The 14,757-nt window shown below is 37.4% G+C and overlaps 1 protein-coding gene across 6 annotated transcripts; it reads right to left on the bottom strand.

The window, feature by feature from the left end:
- LOC110611040 (SAC3 family protein B) lies at positions 1 to 14,067 on the bottom strand. Of its 6 annotated transcripts, none has more exons than XM_043955164.1 (16): positions 13,668 to 14,067; positions 13,020 to 13,112; positions 12,787 to 12,876; positions 12,246 to 12,479; positions 11,683 to 11,904; positions 11,018 to 11,248; positions 10,652 to 10,908; positions 10,273 to 10,373; positions 9,938 to 10,153; positions 8,324 to 8,551; positions 8,142 to 8,233; positions 7,964 to 8,057; positions 3,158 to 3,250; positions 2,298 to 3,067; positions 2,106 to 2,220; positions 1 to 1,847 (listed from the first exon to the last, which is right to left on the bottom strand). In XM_043955164.1, the coding sequence occupies exons 1-16, from the start codon at positions 13,811 to 13,813 to the stop codon at positions 120 to 122; spliced, it is 4,710 nt and encodes a 1,569-aa protein (XP_043811099.1). In that variant the 5' UTR covers positions 13,814 to 14,067; the 3' UTR covers positions 1 to 119. The 6 variants fall into 6 exon arrangements, with proteins under 6 accessions (XP_043811099.1, XP_043811098.1, XP_021606838.1 ...); XM_043955163.1 differs by having other exon boundaries at positions 12,787 to 12,879; XM_021751146.2 differs by having other exon boundaries at positions 12,787 to 12,903.
- Positions 14,068 to 14,757: the final 690 nt, after the last annotated feature.

Genomic DNA, 14,757 nt, shown 5'->3' on the forward strand with positions numbered 1-14,757 from the left:
TTGAACAAAATGGAGCTTTTACTATTTCCTTGAATAGGATTACAAACACTACAATGGTAGAGTCGGCCAACTCTCTTAAATTATGGATATTTACAAAGCACAAACTCATTTCTAAATTCTCAAAAATAAATGTAAAGTTTCTCCTCTATGGAATTTTGCAATATGCTACACTGTTCCAACAACTTGGTTAATTTGTCAGCTTCTTTAGTAGTTTGGCCAGCAACCGTCGCCTCAACACCGCCAGCGTTTACATGGTTATCTCTGTCAAACTGTGCAGAAGCGCTTTCATCCTCCATCAAGTCATTTGTTCTGCCAGCCCCACACACATCACCGTTTGAGACTCTCCTTTGCTGAGGTTGGAAAGCTTCCAGCTGTGGCTCATCCCTTGTTGGTACAAGGGGAGTACAGCCAACAATTATTTCATCTAAAGAAGGTTGATTTATGTATGGCAAAGATTCATTTCCTTCTAGCCCAAACTCATCAAGAATAAGTGGAGTCGGATCAACATGATGATGCCTTAAAACATAGGCCGAGGAGACTGCACCACTGGATAAACTTGTTAACCGCCAATTAAAAATCCGTCTGAAAACTGAGATCCACTTTGGAATAATATAGTAGCTTGAGTCATGGAGCTCAAGTCGAGCACATTTTTGCAGCATTACCTGTGCCTCTTTTATTGCCAAGTTAGGTGTCATCATTCCACTCGATTGAGTCATGTAATGGATCAAGCAGTTCTCGAGTTGTGATTTCAGGTTCTCAATCTCTTCACCTGATTTAGCACCTTTCCCAGACAACGATATAGGATCAGGAAAAGTAGGAAGTTTACATTCCCTTAACGCAGACACAAGTGGTTCAATTCTTGCTGCTGAGCTCCATCCTATGCTTGGCAAGTACCACCTGACCACCATATGCTCATCACACGACTCCTGCAGCAAAGCAATCTCAGGACAAGGCCAACCGATGGGCTTTGATTTGGCAGCAGCAGCAATTTCCCCCAGAGACCAATCCAACGCTTCATTGAAGGCTGAAATACAGTGATTTGGATCTAATGCATGAACACTCTTCTTATCAAGGACATCCAACAAGGGATTCAAGTGGGTTAGAATCAGTTCACGAGTCTTTATACAGCAAATATCAGGTTGCACGAGGGATTCACTAGCCAGCCACCTTAGTCCTTCCCTTAATCTCTCATCACTGAAAAAGCCATCCAAGTATTCCTTCTCCGTATCTCCAGTAAGAAAAACAATGAGAAAGCTACTTATCCGTGATTTTTCAATGTCATGAAGACCTAATTCACTAACTATAGTGGAGGAAGGATCTGAAACCTTTATATTGCAAGAGCCACATAAGATCAGGAGGGGCAAGCAGGAGTCAGAAGGTACCGACATAAGCAGGTTATGCAACTGGGCTTTCTGTGTGTTCAACGGGATGCTTTCAGATACAACAAACAAAATTGCACTTGCTCCATCTATTGTCTCATTCAAATCATCAAACATAACATCCCTAACAACTGACAAGCAGCAGGTCAGGTCATTTCCAGATTGGCTGGGAACCCATTTTTTCCATATTGACATACCAGAAGATGAAATTAGAAGATTGTCATCTTTTTTAGAAGGCATGATCTTTGAAAGCAACCACGGGCCTGCTGCCACCACTTTGTCTCCTTGATTGTTTTGCTGAGAACACAAGACAATTTTCCAGCATAGGCATCCAACAGTAGGATTTCTTTTGCCGAGTATGTCCACAATGACATCAGATACATTCAGGCTCGACCATGATTGTTTATGCTTTTCATACCTCTCCCTCATAACATGCTCAATATCAAACTCAGTAGTAGTGCTCAGTTGCTACAATAGAAGGGGCAAAAGAAAAAAAAGTCGAGGTAAATCACTAGAAGAGATTTGCTTGCATAGGAAATGAAGCATGAAAATGGATTATATATAAGAACAAAGCTTTAATCCCAAATTAGTTGGGTTGGCTATATGAAATGGGTTAGTACTTGAATAAAATAATTTTGCAGATTAAAGAACACTTCACAAACGTAAAGAAATGAATAAGAAAATGGTAGCATGAAAACTAGAAATCATAAATATAAAAAAGCTTACATCTTTGGCCTTTCGAATTGGTGGTCCCAATGATAATGAACTAAGTGCAGCATTTGCTACTATCTGCCTTTGCTCACGCAGTTCCCTTTGTTTTGAAGCACGCCGCCTCCATAATCTGATAATAGACATAATAATGAGAAAATTAAAATACAACCAACCACAACTCAAAGCTAAATAGTTGAAGTGACAAACCTAATGATCAGCTTGAGCTTTGCCTGAGCAACTTCATCATCGTAATTTTCCAAAACTTCATCATTTTCCATTTCATGATTATCAGGAGGTTCATCTTTTGTATCATTACAAACCACAACAGGGACCTTGTTCTCCATAACATAACCATATTTAGCACTTGGGGATATTTCCTGCAAAGAGGCTCTTGACACAACTTGCAGTGGAACGTCTTCCATGCCAGATAGCATCTTCTTCTCAGGAGAGATGCTGGAAAGAATGTTATCATTTAGTTTCTCCACCTCGTTAAATTTAGCAGGCAGGTTTACCAGGGGGCTGTGGACCAAAGAGAAGCCCCATGGAGAGAAATAGGAACCTTCCACCCGACGATCTTCTTGACTTTGTTGACCAACTTTTGACGTATCAATTACTGGCTGCAATTTTGTGCCAACTTTTGGAGATGAAACAACTTGAAAATCAGGCATTTCTTCATCAACTGCGTGGGTTGAACCCTTTCTCTCCATAAAAGTAGAAGCAACAGGTTTCTTGTCATGCTTGCAGACCGTTGGCAGCTGAATTTCTCTGGATGCTTGAGCAGGCAAGGAAGCCACTTGAGAAGTAGGTGACACATCGTCAACTATCCTTCTAGAAATTTTCTGATGAACTAGCTTTGAACGCTTGGTAGGATAATCCTGGTCACCATTGAGAAATGGGCCTTCCTTTACCATATATGGCTCTTCAAATTCCTTTATAGAAAACCCATGATGTTCTAATAGGCTTTCAATGTCTTCTTCCTGATTTCAACATCAAAGCATGGATATAAAATCAATGAACTTAATTGTGAAGTAAATAAAAATAAAAGCTGATCTAAAATAAAAAGCTACCTCCATTGCAAGCCAATTGGCAACATGGGCAACAGGGAGACCTTGATTATTTTGTAGACCACAGTGCAAAGAAGCAAGTGCCTGAGTTCGTAACTGATCAAAATAACAAATGCAAGGGGCATGAGGCAATATTACTAAATATCAATCTGTGTTTGCAAGTGCAAGGTCAAGTAAAATGGATCACAAATAAAGCAGTACAAAGGTGAATGCTACCTTTCAGACGTGTTAATATGGACTCCTGGAAGGAGGATCCCCTAGTCAACATTTATGATGGTTTGGCAATCAATAATCAAGAGCAGTTAATCTATTGAAATGATTGGTAGGTTATATTTTCAGAATACATAGACAAAATTTTACCTGATAAACTGTTATAAGTTATAGAAAGTAAATATGTTAATATAGGAAGTAAATATTAATAGATGGGTCAGTTGTTTAATCTTAGGGATTGTATAATCATAGGCTTGATTTTCCTTCCTGTTTAAATACCGTCCCTCATGTATAAATAGGTTGTAATCTCTATTGTGAAATAGAACAACAAAATATTATCCTTCTACATAATATCAGAGCCATTCTCATGGAAATTTAATTTTTTTCTCTCGTCAAGTTTTAAAATTTTTTTAGAGACTTAGGGCTCTGTTCATTTGGGTTACCCATAAAGGTTAACATTTGGATCTCACCATCGCCGGAGTCGCCACACCATTCCCTTGTCAGATCTGAGGTTTATTTGCCGTTCGGGTGTTGGGTGGAGGTGTTTTAGGTACTATTCATATTCGGGGGTACTATTCATCGGCACTGTTCATGTGATACTGTTCATCGGTACTGTTCACGCCGGGTACTGTTTTCTGATTCTGTGTTTCTTTTGTTGCTATCGTTTTGGATTGGTTGTCCTTATGGCTAAAGTTAAAACCACCACCGTAACTGATGTGATTCCTATGATGACTAAAATCACGGAACACAAATTGAATGGATCTTTCGATCAGGGAATTTTGATATCTGCAGATGAGTATGCACAATTCATCCAATACCAGACATCTTTAAAATCCTCTAATTCCTCCTCTATCACTGCAATTGCCGAATCAGGTAATTCTACTGCATGTCTTGTGTCTTCATCCTCCAAACGGGTTATTGATTCTGGTGCTACCGATCATATGTCAGGTAATTCTAATCTTTTGTCCAATCTTGAGTCTCATACATCGCCTTCTTATGTTACTCTTGCTGATGGCACTAAATCTTCTATCATAGGTTCTGATCATGTCAACTTAACCCCTTCTCTTTCTGTATCCTCTGTATTATGTCTTCCTAAATTCGCGTTTAATTTGCTTTCCGTGAGTAAACTCACTCGTGTATTGAATTGTTGTGTCTCATTCTTTCCTGATCACTGTGTTTTTCAGGATCTTTCGACGAAGCAGATTATTGGTAGAGGGAGTGAGTCAGAGGGTCTTTACGTCTTGGATCAGCAACTACCTCGATCTCCTCGATCTCTGGTATGCTCCACGCGTTTAACACCTTTTGATGTTCATTGTCGTTTGGGCATCCTTCTCTCTCGGCTTTGAAGAAATTATATCCACAGTTTCATTCTTTGTCTGTTCTAGATTGTGAGTCTTGTCAATTTGCCAAACATCATTGTTTACCTACACTGTCTCGAGTCAATAAACGGGCTTCGTCCCCCTTTGAGTTAGTCCATTCAGATGTTTGAGGTCCTTGTCCTGTTGTGTCTAAGTCTGGCTTTAAGTATTTTGTTACTTTTGTTGATGATTTCTCTCGTACTACTTGGTTATTTTTAATGAAGAGTCGTTCAGAATTATTTTCTATTTTTTGTGCATTTTATGCTGAAATCCAAACCCAATTCAATACTTCCATCCGTATATTGCAAAGTGATAATGCTAAAGAGTATCTCTCTGGGGAATTTCAATCTTATTTGTTACAAAAAGGGATTCTTCATCAGTTCTCTTGTGTTGCCACTCCTTCACAAAATGGAGTTGCTGAAAGAAAAAATCGACATCTTCTTGAAGTAGCCAGAGCCCTCTTATTCCAAATGAAGGTGCCTAAATGTTTTTGGGCTGATGCTGTATCCACTGCTTGTTTTTTTATCAATCGCATACCTTCCTCCATCCTTCATAGTGATATCCCTTATAACATTTTATTTTCCACTAAGTCTTTGTTTCCTATTGAGTCACGTATCTTTGGTTGTACTTGTTTTGTTCGTGATGTTCGTCCACAGGTTACTAAATTGGATCCCAAATCACTCAAATGTGTCTTCCTTGGCTACTCTCAACGTCAGAAAGGGTATCGTTGTTTTTTTCCTGATCTGAATCGGTATCTTGTGTCTGCGGATGTAACATTCTTTGAGTCCACTCCGTTTTTTCCGCCATCATCTGTTTATAACACCCAGGAGGAGGAAGATGACCTCTTGTTATACACTGTTCGTTCTCTGTCTCCTCAGACTACTCCTACACCTTTCGCTCATGTGCCAAGTCGCCCTCCTGTCTTTCATGTGTATTCCAGACGCTTAGAGGACTCTGACTCCGTTCCGCTACCCGCTTCTTCGTCGACTGATCCTGCTCCCACTGATCCTTCACTGTTTGATTTGGATTTGCCCATTGCTCTTCGCAAAGGTAAACGTACTTGCACTTACCCTATTTCATCTTGTGTCTCTTATGATCAATTATCCTCCTCTTCTCGTTGTTTTGTCACTGCTTTAGATTTTATTTCAATTCCCAAAACTGTTATTGAGGATTTGTCCCATCCTGGTTGGCGTGCTGCAATGGAAGAGGAAATGATGGCCCTTGATACTAATGACACTTGGGAGTTGATGTCCTTGCCCCAGGAAAGCAGGCTATTGGGTGCAAATGGGTGTTTGCAATGAAAGTAAACCCTGATGGATCTATTGCTCGCCTCAAGGCCCGTTTAATGGCCAAAGGTTATGCACAAACTTATGGAGTTGACTATTCTGATACATTCTCTCCAGTTGCCAAGCTCGCATCTGTCCGATTGTTTATTTCCTTGGCGGCTACTCATGATTGGCCTTTGCATCAACTAGATATTACAAATGTTTTTCTTCATGGTGATCTTCAGGAGGAGGTTTATATTAAGCAACCACCTGGTTTTGTTGCTCAGGAGGTAAGGTTTGTAGACTTCGAAAATCTCTTTATGGCTTGAAACAGAGTCCTCGGGCATGGTTTGGCAGGTTTAGTGAGGTAGTCCAACAGTTTGGAATGAAGATGAGTAAGTGTGATCACTCAGTGTTTTATAGAAATTCTGATAGTGGAGTAATTCTGCTTGTAGTATATGTGGATGATATCGTTATTACAGGAAGTGACATTGCTGGCATCACATCCCTAAAAGAATTTCTTAAAACACAGTTTCATACAAAGGATTTGGGTTCCTTGAAATATTTCTTGGGAATCAAAGTCATGCGATGTAAGAAAGGCATCTTATCTCAAAGAAAATATGTTCTTGATTTGTTGGCAGAAACAGGAAAATTGAGTGCTAAGCCTTGTAGTGCCCAATGATCCCTAACCTTCAACTTACCACAGAAGACAGTGAGCCATTTGCAGATCCTGGAAGGTATAGAAGATTAGTTGGCAAACTAAATTATTTGACGGTGACTCGTCCTGATATTGCATATTCAGTGAGTGTGGTAAGTCAGTTTATGTCTTCTCCTACTGTTGCCCAGTGGGATGCTCTGGGACAAATTCTTTGTTACCTTAAAGGGGCCCCAGGGCGAGGCCTATTCTATGGTAACCATGGACACTCAAAGATTGAATGCTTTTCTGATGCTGATTGGGCAGGCTCGAAAGTTGATAGGAGGTCAACTACTGGGTATTGTGTTTTTGTGGGAGGTAACTTGATCTCATGGAAAAGTAAGAAGCAAAATGTGGTCTCCCGTTCTAGTGCTGAATCTGAATATCGAGCCATGGCACAAGCCGTTTGTGAAATCTTGTGGGTACGTCAACTGTTGGAAGAAGTTGGGTTCACAAATTCGGTGCCTGCTAAGTTGTGGTGTGATAATCAAGCAGCTATCCACATTGCCTCCAATCCAGTATTTCACGAGAGGACTAAACACATCGAGATTGATTGTCATTTTGTTCGGGAAAAGGTCCAACAAAAGATAATATCAACAGGACATATCCGAACTGGAGAACAATTAGGAGATATTTTCACTAAAACTCTAAATGGGACTCGAGTTGATTATATATGTAACAAGTTGGGCATGATTAACATTTATGATCCAACTTGAGGGGGAGTGTTATAAGTTATAGAAAGTAAATATGTTAATATAGAAAGTAAATATTAATAGATGGGTCAGTTGCTTAATCTTAGGGATTGTATAATTATAGGCTTGATTTTCCTTCCTGTTTAGATATCGTCTCTCATGTATAAATAGGTTGTAATATCTATTGTGAAATATAACAACAAAATATTATCCTTCTACATAAACAATATGAAAATGAGTGCATCATATCATGTTAAACAATATTACTTTTGATACTTCTCATGTGCTTGCACATGCAAGCAAAGTTAACAACATAAGCCAAATGCACAAGTTATTGTTTCAATAGCTATTAATCTGCCTCAGATAATTGGGATAAGGAATTAGATTGTAGTACTATTTTCATTCTGTCCAAATAAGCAAGTAACTCAATTGGATGTCTGTTATGTTCTCCATTGATTAAAAACTGAATAGAAGACTTAAGGAGCATTGGTAAGTAGCAGATTAGCTGAAATTTATTTTTGTGCCAATCAATAAAATGAATATTCATGGGCATAATAAATCAGTACTCTGATACCAACAGTTATTCATACCTTTGCAAAGTGGGCATGCATTAAGCATGCTTGAAGGTATCTTGCTTTTCTTGCAAGCCGAAAGAAGGCAACAAAATTACCTGTTCTACAGGCCCTGTAGCAGCCAACCACATCAATTATGAGAACAGGTTTATACTATGATACTTTAGCACCATAATACTTTGGAGGATGTAACTACCTTGCTACATCACGAGCAAATAGCACTTCTGGCATTTGCCTTATCTCTGGAGACATCTTTGCAAGATCCAGTGACAGCTCTGCAGGTTCAACCTAGCAGGAAGAGTTTTTTAACGAACAGCAATACAATGCTAAGTGTAACCTGTAAAACCTAGTTGCTAGTTCCTGCTGTATATAACTTACTTTATATCCAGGATGCTTGTCTAGTTTCAGAAGTGCATAATAACCACGAAATTCTTGTTCCGTTGGAACATTAATTCCTTTCTTCCTGTGGTCATCATACATTTGAAACAGTTCAACTGAAGTCTTATTCATCTGTTCGATGTTTAGGTGTGCATCAAATCCCTCGGAAAAACCTTCTCCTTTTGTGTATTCACACAACTCATGCATAGCAATTATATGAAGCCGTATCTGACATAAGAATTGACCAACAACAGCATTTAGTTAAGAGAATAATAAGATCATGCTCCATGCGTAACTAATGCACATTGTCCAATACATAAAACTGGCTCAATAGATTTAAAGCTGAGATAAAAATACAAATTAATAGAAACAAGTGTAACCAGATGCATTAGTTATTTGGCCAATTAGAATAGCTTGATATACCAGATACTAGCTCAAATAGAATGAAATGGCTAAATATATCCTAATACTAGTTTATTTGGCCCATTAGCTACCACATGAAAGTATAAGGACACGCCAAAAGGCTATTTAAATTTCTTAAAACTCCAATCTGATTAAAAAAATAGTAATCAATGCAATGAAGTAAATAACTATACCATTTAAAATTGAAGATCAATTTTCTGTGTTGTAGTTTTTATTTTTGGAAGTATCATAACACCTATAATAGTTGTCGTCTTGTTGCCAAGGTAACAATTCTTATGGATGAAGAATTGTAATATTTAAAGGATGAGCCACCATATTTATATACATATATCTTATGGACGAATAATTGTAATATTTAAAGGATGAAGCACCATATTTATTTAAATTAAAATTGCCAAGGCTAGGACTCAAAGCACTTCCCTGTTGGAACCTTGCACAACACTGTAAACTTAACAACTTTAGCTGATGTTTATGGCCATGGAGCCACCAAGGCAATGGAAAAAAGATATCCATTGAAATATGTAAACAAATTTTACAGTAATCACAAAGGAGATATATATTATTGTGCCGAGAACATTTCAACATTTAACTACACAACTAACCAAGGTTTTGAACATTGCGCATTGTGTAACAAGAGTTCAAGGAACCATTACAATATTCAGCATTTCAAATGCCCCAGTATCACCTGTACTCAGATTTTACCCCAAGAAAGGGTATCCAAATGGTTTCCTTCCTCTTCTTTTCTCAGCCAACCAGCTATGGAGAACTCACCCAAAAATTCAGCTCCAATATTTCTTCAAAAACTCAGCTCCCATATTTCTTCCATTCTTGACCCTATAATCTTTCAATATTTGTTTTAGTTAAATTATTGGTTTAAAGTTGATATTAACCATTCTGTAAACTTTGTAAAAGAATCCACAACAATCCAATCACTGCCCATATCCCTGGGAGAAATAGTCCTTATGCCAGAGCAACACAATGATAATATCAAAAGAATTATCATTCACATTAAAAAGCCATTCAAGGGGTTGCAAGCCACATGCAAAACATATTAGTAATAAGCACTCACTTCCATCTATATAAACAAGAATTTTTCCTTTTTATAATAATCATAACATATGGTTGCAAGCACTGTTCACAAGTGATGCCAAAGTTAGATACTATGAAAAGGCCACTGTGATAAAGACAAACCATTTCCTCCAACATGGTTATTGCCTCCAGGTTGAAAATGTGCTGCATCCGCAGATCCATTCTGATCGCTCTCATCCTATCCCACAAGAAATTGTATGTGCCAAGAAACCTATCATCATAAGGTTGATCCAGCAAATTGAGCAGATAATCAATAGTCTTCTGCAGGATAGGCATGGGACGTATAAGACTTGCTTCCCTCTCTGCTGTTCTAGTATACTGTGGAAAAACAATAAACAGATATTTATCATTCTGATTCGTAATAAACATTCAAAAGTAGTTTAATGTACAAAAAAGGCACATTGACCAGAAAAACTAGAAGTGATAAAAGAAGGCACCTTCTTAACAGCAAGAAATTTGGTAGTTTGATTTCTATCACCATCCAAGCGCTCATACTGATCAAGATCCCCTTTCCTTTCTCGTTCTTCCCTTTCCGACTCTGAAACATATACGCAGATTATAGACCATATAAAAAATTAAAGCAGTTTCAGACAAATTCATAAAACAGATGCCCATCAGTTTGTTCCTGATACTACTAAATTAGATGCTTAGAGTAAGATGTATTCAAATTCCTTCAACTTTCAGAATCGAGTTGCTTTCTCACAGCAAAATGACAAGGAAATCTTAACTTGATCAAACGCTTATGCACTCAAATAACGCAATTGGATATCATTCTATTACAAGATTCCTTCTAGATTGAATAACTAAGAGCCATACCGGGACACATGTCTGGACACAACCCAATAATGATACCGGAGCTTCCCAAGCCATCACAATCAGAAGAAATATCACCATTGGAGAAATCCCCTCCTGATTCCATGGAGTAATTTCCAGCAAATTTTTGCTTTTCAATTATATATCGCTCACGTCCACTTGCAGAAACCTTCTTTTCAGCAATATCTGTTCTATTTTCAAATTTTTCACCTAATTCTTCCTTAAAGCGAGCTAATCGCTTTGCCTTGGCTTGAATTTCTCTACATATTGCATGCCAAAACTTAATTAAGTGATTTTTTTAACTTAACTGAACTGTCTATGGATTAAATAGTCACAAAACAGTGGAATTCAGAGCACCAAACTTTTTACCGTTCAGCACCATCTTGATCGGAATAAGAGTTTCCCTGAAAGGCTTTATCAGAAGCAGGAAAAGGAGGTGACCGTGTTCTTTTTGCAACAGAGTAGTTGGTGTTTCTGGTGGGAGCAGCTTCAATAGCAGTAGTGTTGGCAGATGGAGAGATTTTTTGAGAAATTTGAGAACCAGATGTACTGGAAAAAGCATTTGACCTAGCACCCAACCTAGGAGGAGATGTAGAAGACCTGGCAAAGTAAGCACATAATGAGCTCATTCAGATGTAAAGAGGCACTACTTTCCCACACAAAACAACCAAAAACTTGTGGAATATCCAAGTTTTGCACAACAAAATTATCCTGTTTAATACACCAGAAAGATTTTACAGATACCTCCTTCAATGTTACTTAATTCTTTATCACATCTTTCTGATTTCACAGGGTTGTCAAAAGAGTTATTTTGCTATCCATTGGACAGAATTGTTGAAATTTTATAATTTCCAAAGCTTTCAGTTATTGAAGCTGGAATTCGAGTGCCACCTGTGTTCTTACTTCAAAAGGCTAATTTACAAACTCATCACCATGCAGGTTTTTCATATTGATAGCAGACAACTCACCAAAGGAACTAACACAAAATAAATAAATAAATCAGAAATTTAAGAATATGCACATTTTAAAAGTACCTTCTAGTTTCCTTCTGGAGAACTCCATCTGCTGGTGATACAGGTGGTGATCTAGCTTGCTTTGGCACATGGACATCTGCATCATCATTCACAAAACTTCTTGCAGAACCATGAGAACCTTCAAATGGAGAGACTGGGGAATGGTCTTGATGAGCCAATAGATTCGGATAATTATTCATCAACTTGTGCTGATTATCCCATTCAGACTGATACAAAGCAGGCCTGCATCACAAATAATAATCCACCTTAAAAAATACTGTGCATAAAGTTAGCAGGAATACAGATGCATATTTGATGTGAGTTTGTGATCAGCATCAGATAAAAAGGCACATCCATGAATGACAGTTTAACCAAATGATGCTGAGGCTAAAGAGTCCATAGATAATAGCTCACCATTAAGCATAGTCACATTAAGGGTGCATCCAAGCCTCAAACCAAAAGAATGGTTCTCAAAATTAATCTAATTAGATATAAAGGCAACAGTTTCCAATTAAAATCTGGTGTGACTTGCAACTAAAAAAATTAAAACCCAATGCAACATATACATGGGAAAATGAGCTTACCTTTGAAGGAAAGTTTGTCTGGGATTTCTAGAAATATCTTCATCCAAAGCTTGTGAAGGAGGTGATCTGGTCCTCTTTATCTCTGGAAATCTAGAAATCTTAGCTGTAACACTAGTTCCAGCATTGCGTGAAGCAACAAATGAAGCGACTGCAGAAGGTGTTAGATTCGTTTGGTCATCATCCTTAGAAAGAGAACTCTGGCCGTTAACCCATTGAGAAGGTGACAAAGTTGACCTGAGAAGAAACTAACTCACGTTGTAATACTTATTTCACAAACATGGTGACTATAGTTCCCAAATTTTACAGCCAAATATATGAATGTACTTTTTCATGTCTGAGATACAAGATCTCTCTCTTAGAGTCTTAGACACAGAATATTCTTATCTGTATACCTGTTTGGTTCCCAGTATCAATAACGCGTCCTAAAAAATGATATTATACCAACATGCATTTTAAATTTTTATTAGAAAATAAACCAGCTTGCACAGCATCATGCTGTAAGAGAAATGATTAAATACAAGCAATGGAACATGGTTTTCACCTGTGGGCCCCAAAAGATGGATTTGCAACAGGATGGGTGCTTTTGAAGGACAAAGGAGGTGAGCGAACTCTTCCAAGAGCTTCTGGTCTCCTACTATCACAAGAAAATCCTCCAGTTCTATTAAGACATTAACTATGATGAAACAGAAAGCAGGTGCTATTGTATGACCAAGGAGGATGGTTGGAAAAACAAGAGAAATAAGGATAAAGACGATAGGTTTATTTTGTCATTACCTTGGAATTCCAGCAGATTGGGAAGCATTAGCAGCGAGACTGGAGCCTTCATAAGACAATGGTGGTGACAGCACTCTCTCTGTAGCTACAGGACTCCTAGGATCAAAAATTCAGAACCAATTGCATAAAACTCACACTAGCTACCAGAAAATCACAATAAGCATGTTCCAGCGCATGAAACACCAATTACTGAAGAATATGATCATTGATCGTTTCAATAGCAACACCACCGAAAACAAAAACAAGACAAACTCAAATGCAAATAGCAATTAGGTGATGTACAACTACAGCGCCATCATTCAAAATCAACTTCAAGGTCCAACTTGAACAAGAATCTGAATATTGGTCGCGAAATCAGATTCATGGTCAAAAGAAACGACAGCTAAGCCCGTTAAACCCACAAAGAAGCAAAAAAAAACCAGCTTTCTTGAACATTGAAGTAAACCTAAACCCCGTGAATGAATCGAATACTCGTTTATAAATCTTTCAATCAAGAAGTGGCGTGATTTAAGCACAAACTGATAAGATAAATGGGAGTAAAGCAAATGAATTTATCTTCAAAAAATAATAAAGCATTTAGAATAGAAAAACAAAATCAGCGCAGCTACAATTTGAGAATGCAATGAAAAAGAAAGCAAAATAGAGTACCTAGAAGCCGGCACGGGGCTAGAATGGAAGAAAGGAGGTGATTTAGGAGGATAAGGAGAAGGGGAAGGAAGGCGAGGAAAGTCCCCAAAACGCGGTTGCGGTGACGGCCGTCCTGATGGTCCTGAATGCTTCCCAAATCCCGACATTTCTCCTTCTCCTCCTGCTGCAGCAGCTTCTGCTTCTTCTTCTTTTTCTTCTATTAATCGATCGAGAACAATTGGTTCCCAAAGCGCGAATCCATAAAAGGCAGCAGGTGATGCTTTTCTGGAACTTTGCCGTTCGAATAGCCTGATCCTAGTAGAAGCAGCAAGCTGGAGGCGAATGATTTCAGAGACTTATACGACGTCGCTTAATCCTTTCGGCGGCGGCCAACATAGGACCGCAATAGCTAAACGATATATGTCCCACAAAAAATTAGCGGTATACCATGAGGAATTAATTACTCCTAATCAGGTGGTTTTTTCATTCCAATAAATTAATAAAGTATTATTTAGTATAATTAAAATAATAAAACTTCATATATTTTTTATATTCTTCACTTATATTATTTCATTATTAAACTATTCTTATAATTTATAAATTTTATTTTTAATTTATATTAAACGGAAATATATAAAAAATTAATAAGTTAATTACAAACTCACAAAAACGATAATCTATATGATGCCTAAAAAAGTCTATTTTTACACTACAGATAAAATATATTAAAAAAATAGTGTCTGTTTTCTATTGTTATTTTAATATTAATTCACTTGGTTTTTATTTATCACTATTAAACTGAATTTTAACAATCTTCTAATGATAGTTATTGTCAAAAGAAATATCTCTTATAAAAAAATCAAGTTACTCTAGAAAATAAATAAATAAATATATATATATAAACTAATCCTAATTTTATTTATAAGTTCAATACAAAAATATCGAATATCCCATTTCATAAAAAAAATATATATCGAATATCAAATTAAAAAAGTAGTTAATAAATTAAGTTAGTCAATTTTTTTGAAAGGATCCTCAATCTTAGAATGGTATCGTCAAAATACCTTCTCCATAACTTTGCTCAAGATGTGAGTGCTCAATTTCTCCTACC

The sequence above is a fragment of the Manihot esculenta genome, chromosome 3 (assembly GCF_001659605.2).
Source record: "Manihot esculenta cultivar AM560-2 chromosome 3, M.esculenta_v8, whole genome shotgun sequence".
Taxonomy (NCBI): Eukaryota; Viridiplantae; Streptophyta; class Magnoliopsida; order Malpighiales; family Euphorbiaceae; genus Manihot; species Manihot esculenta.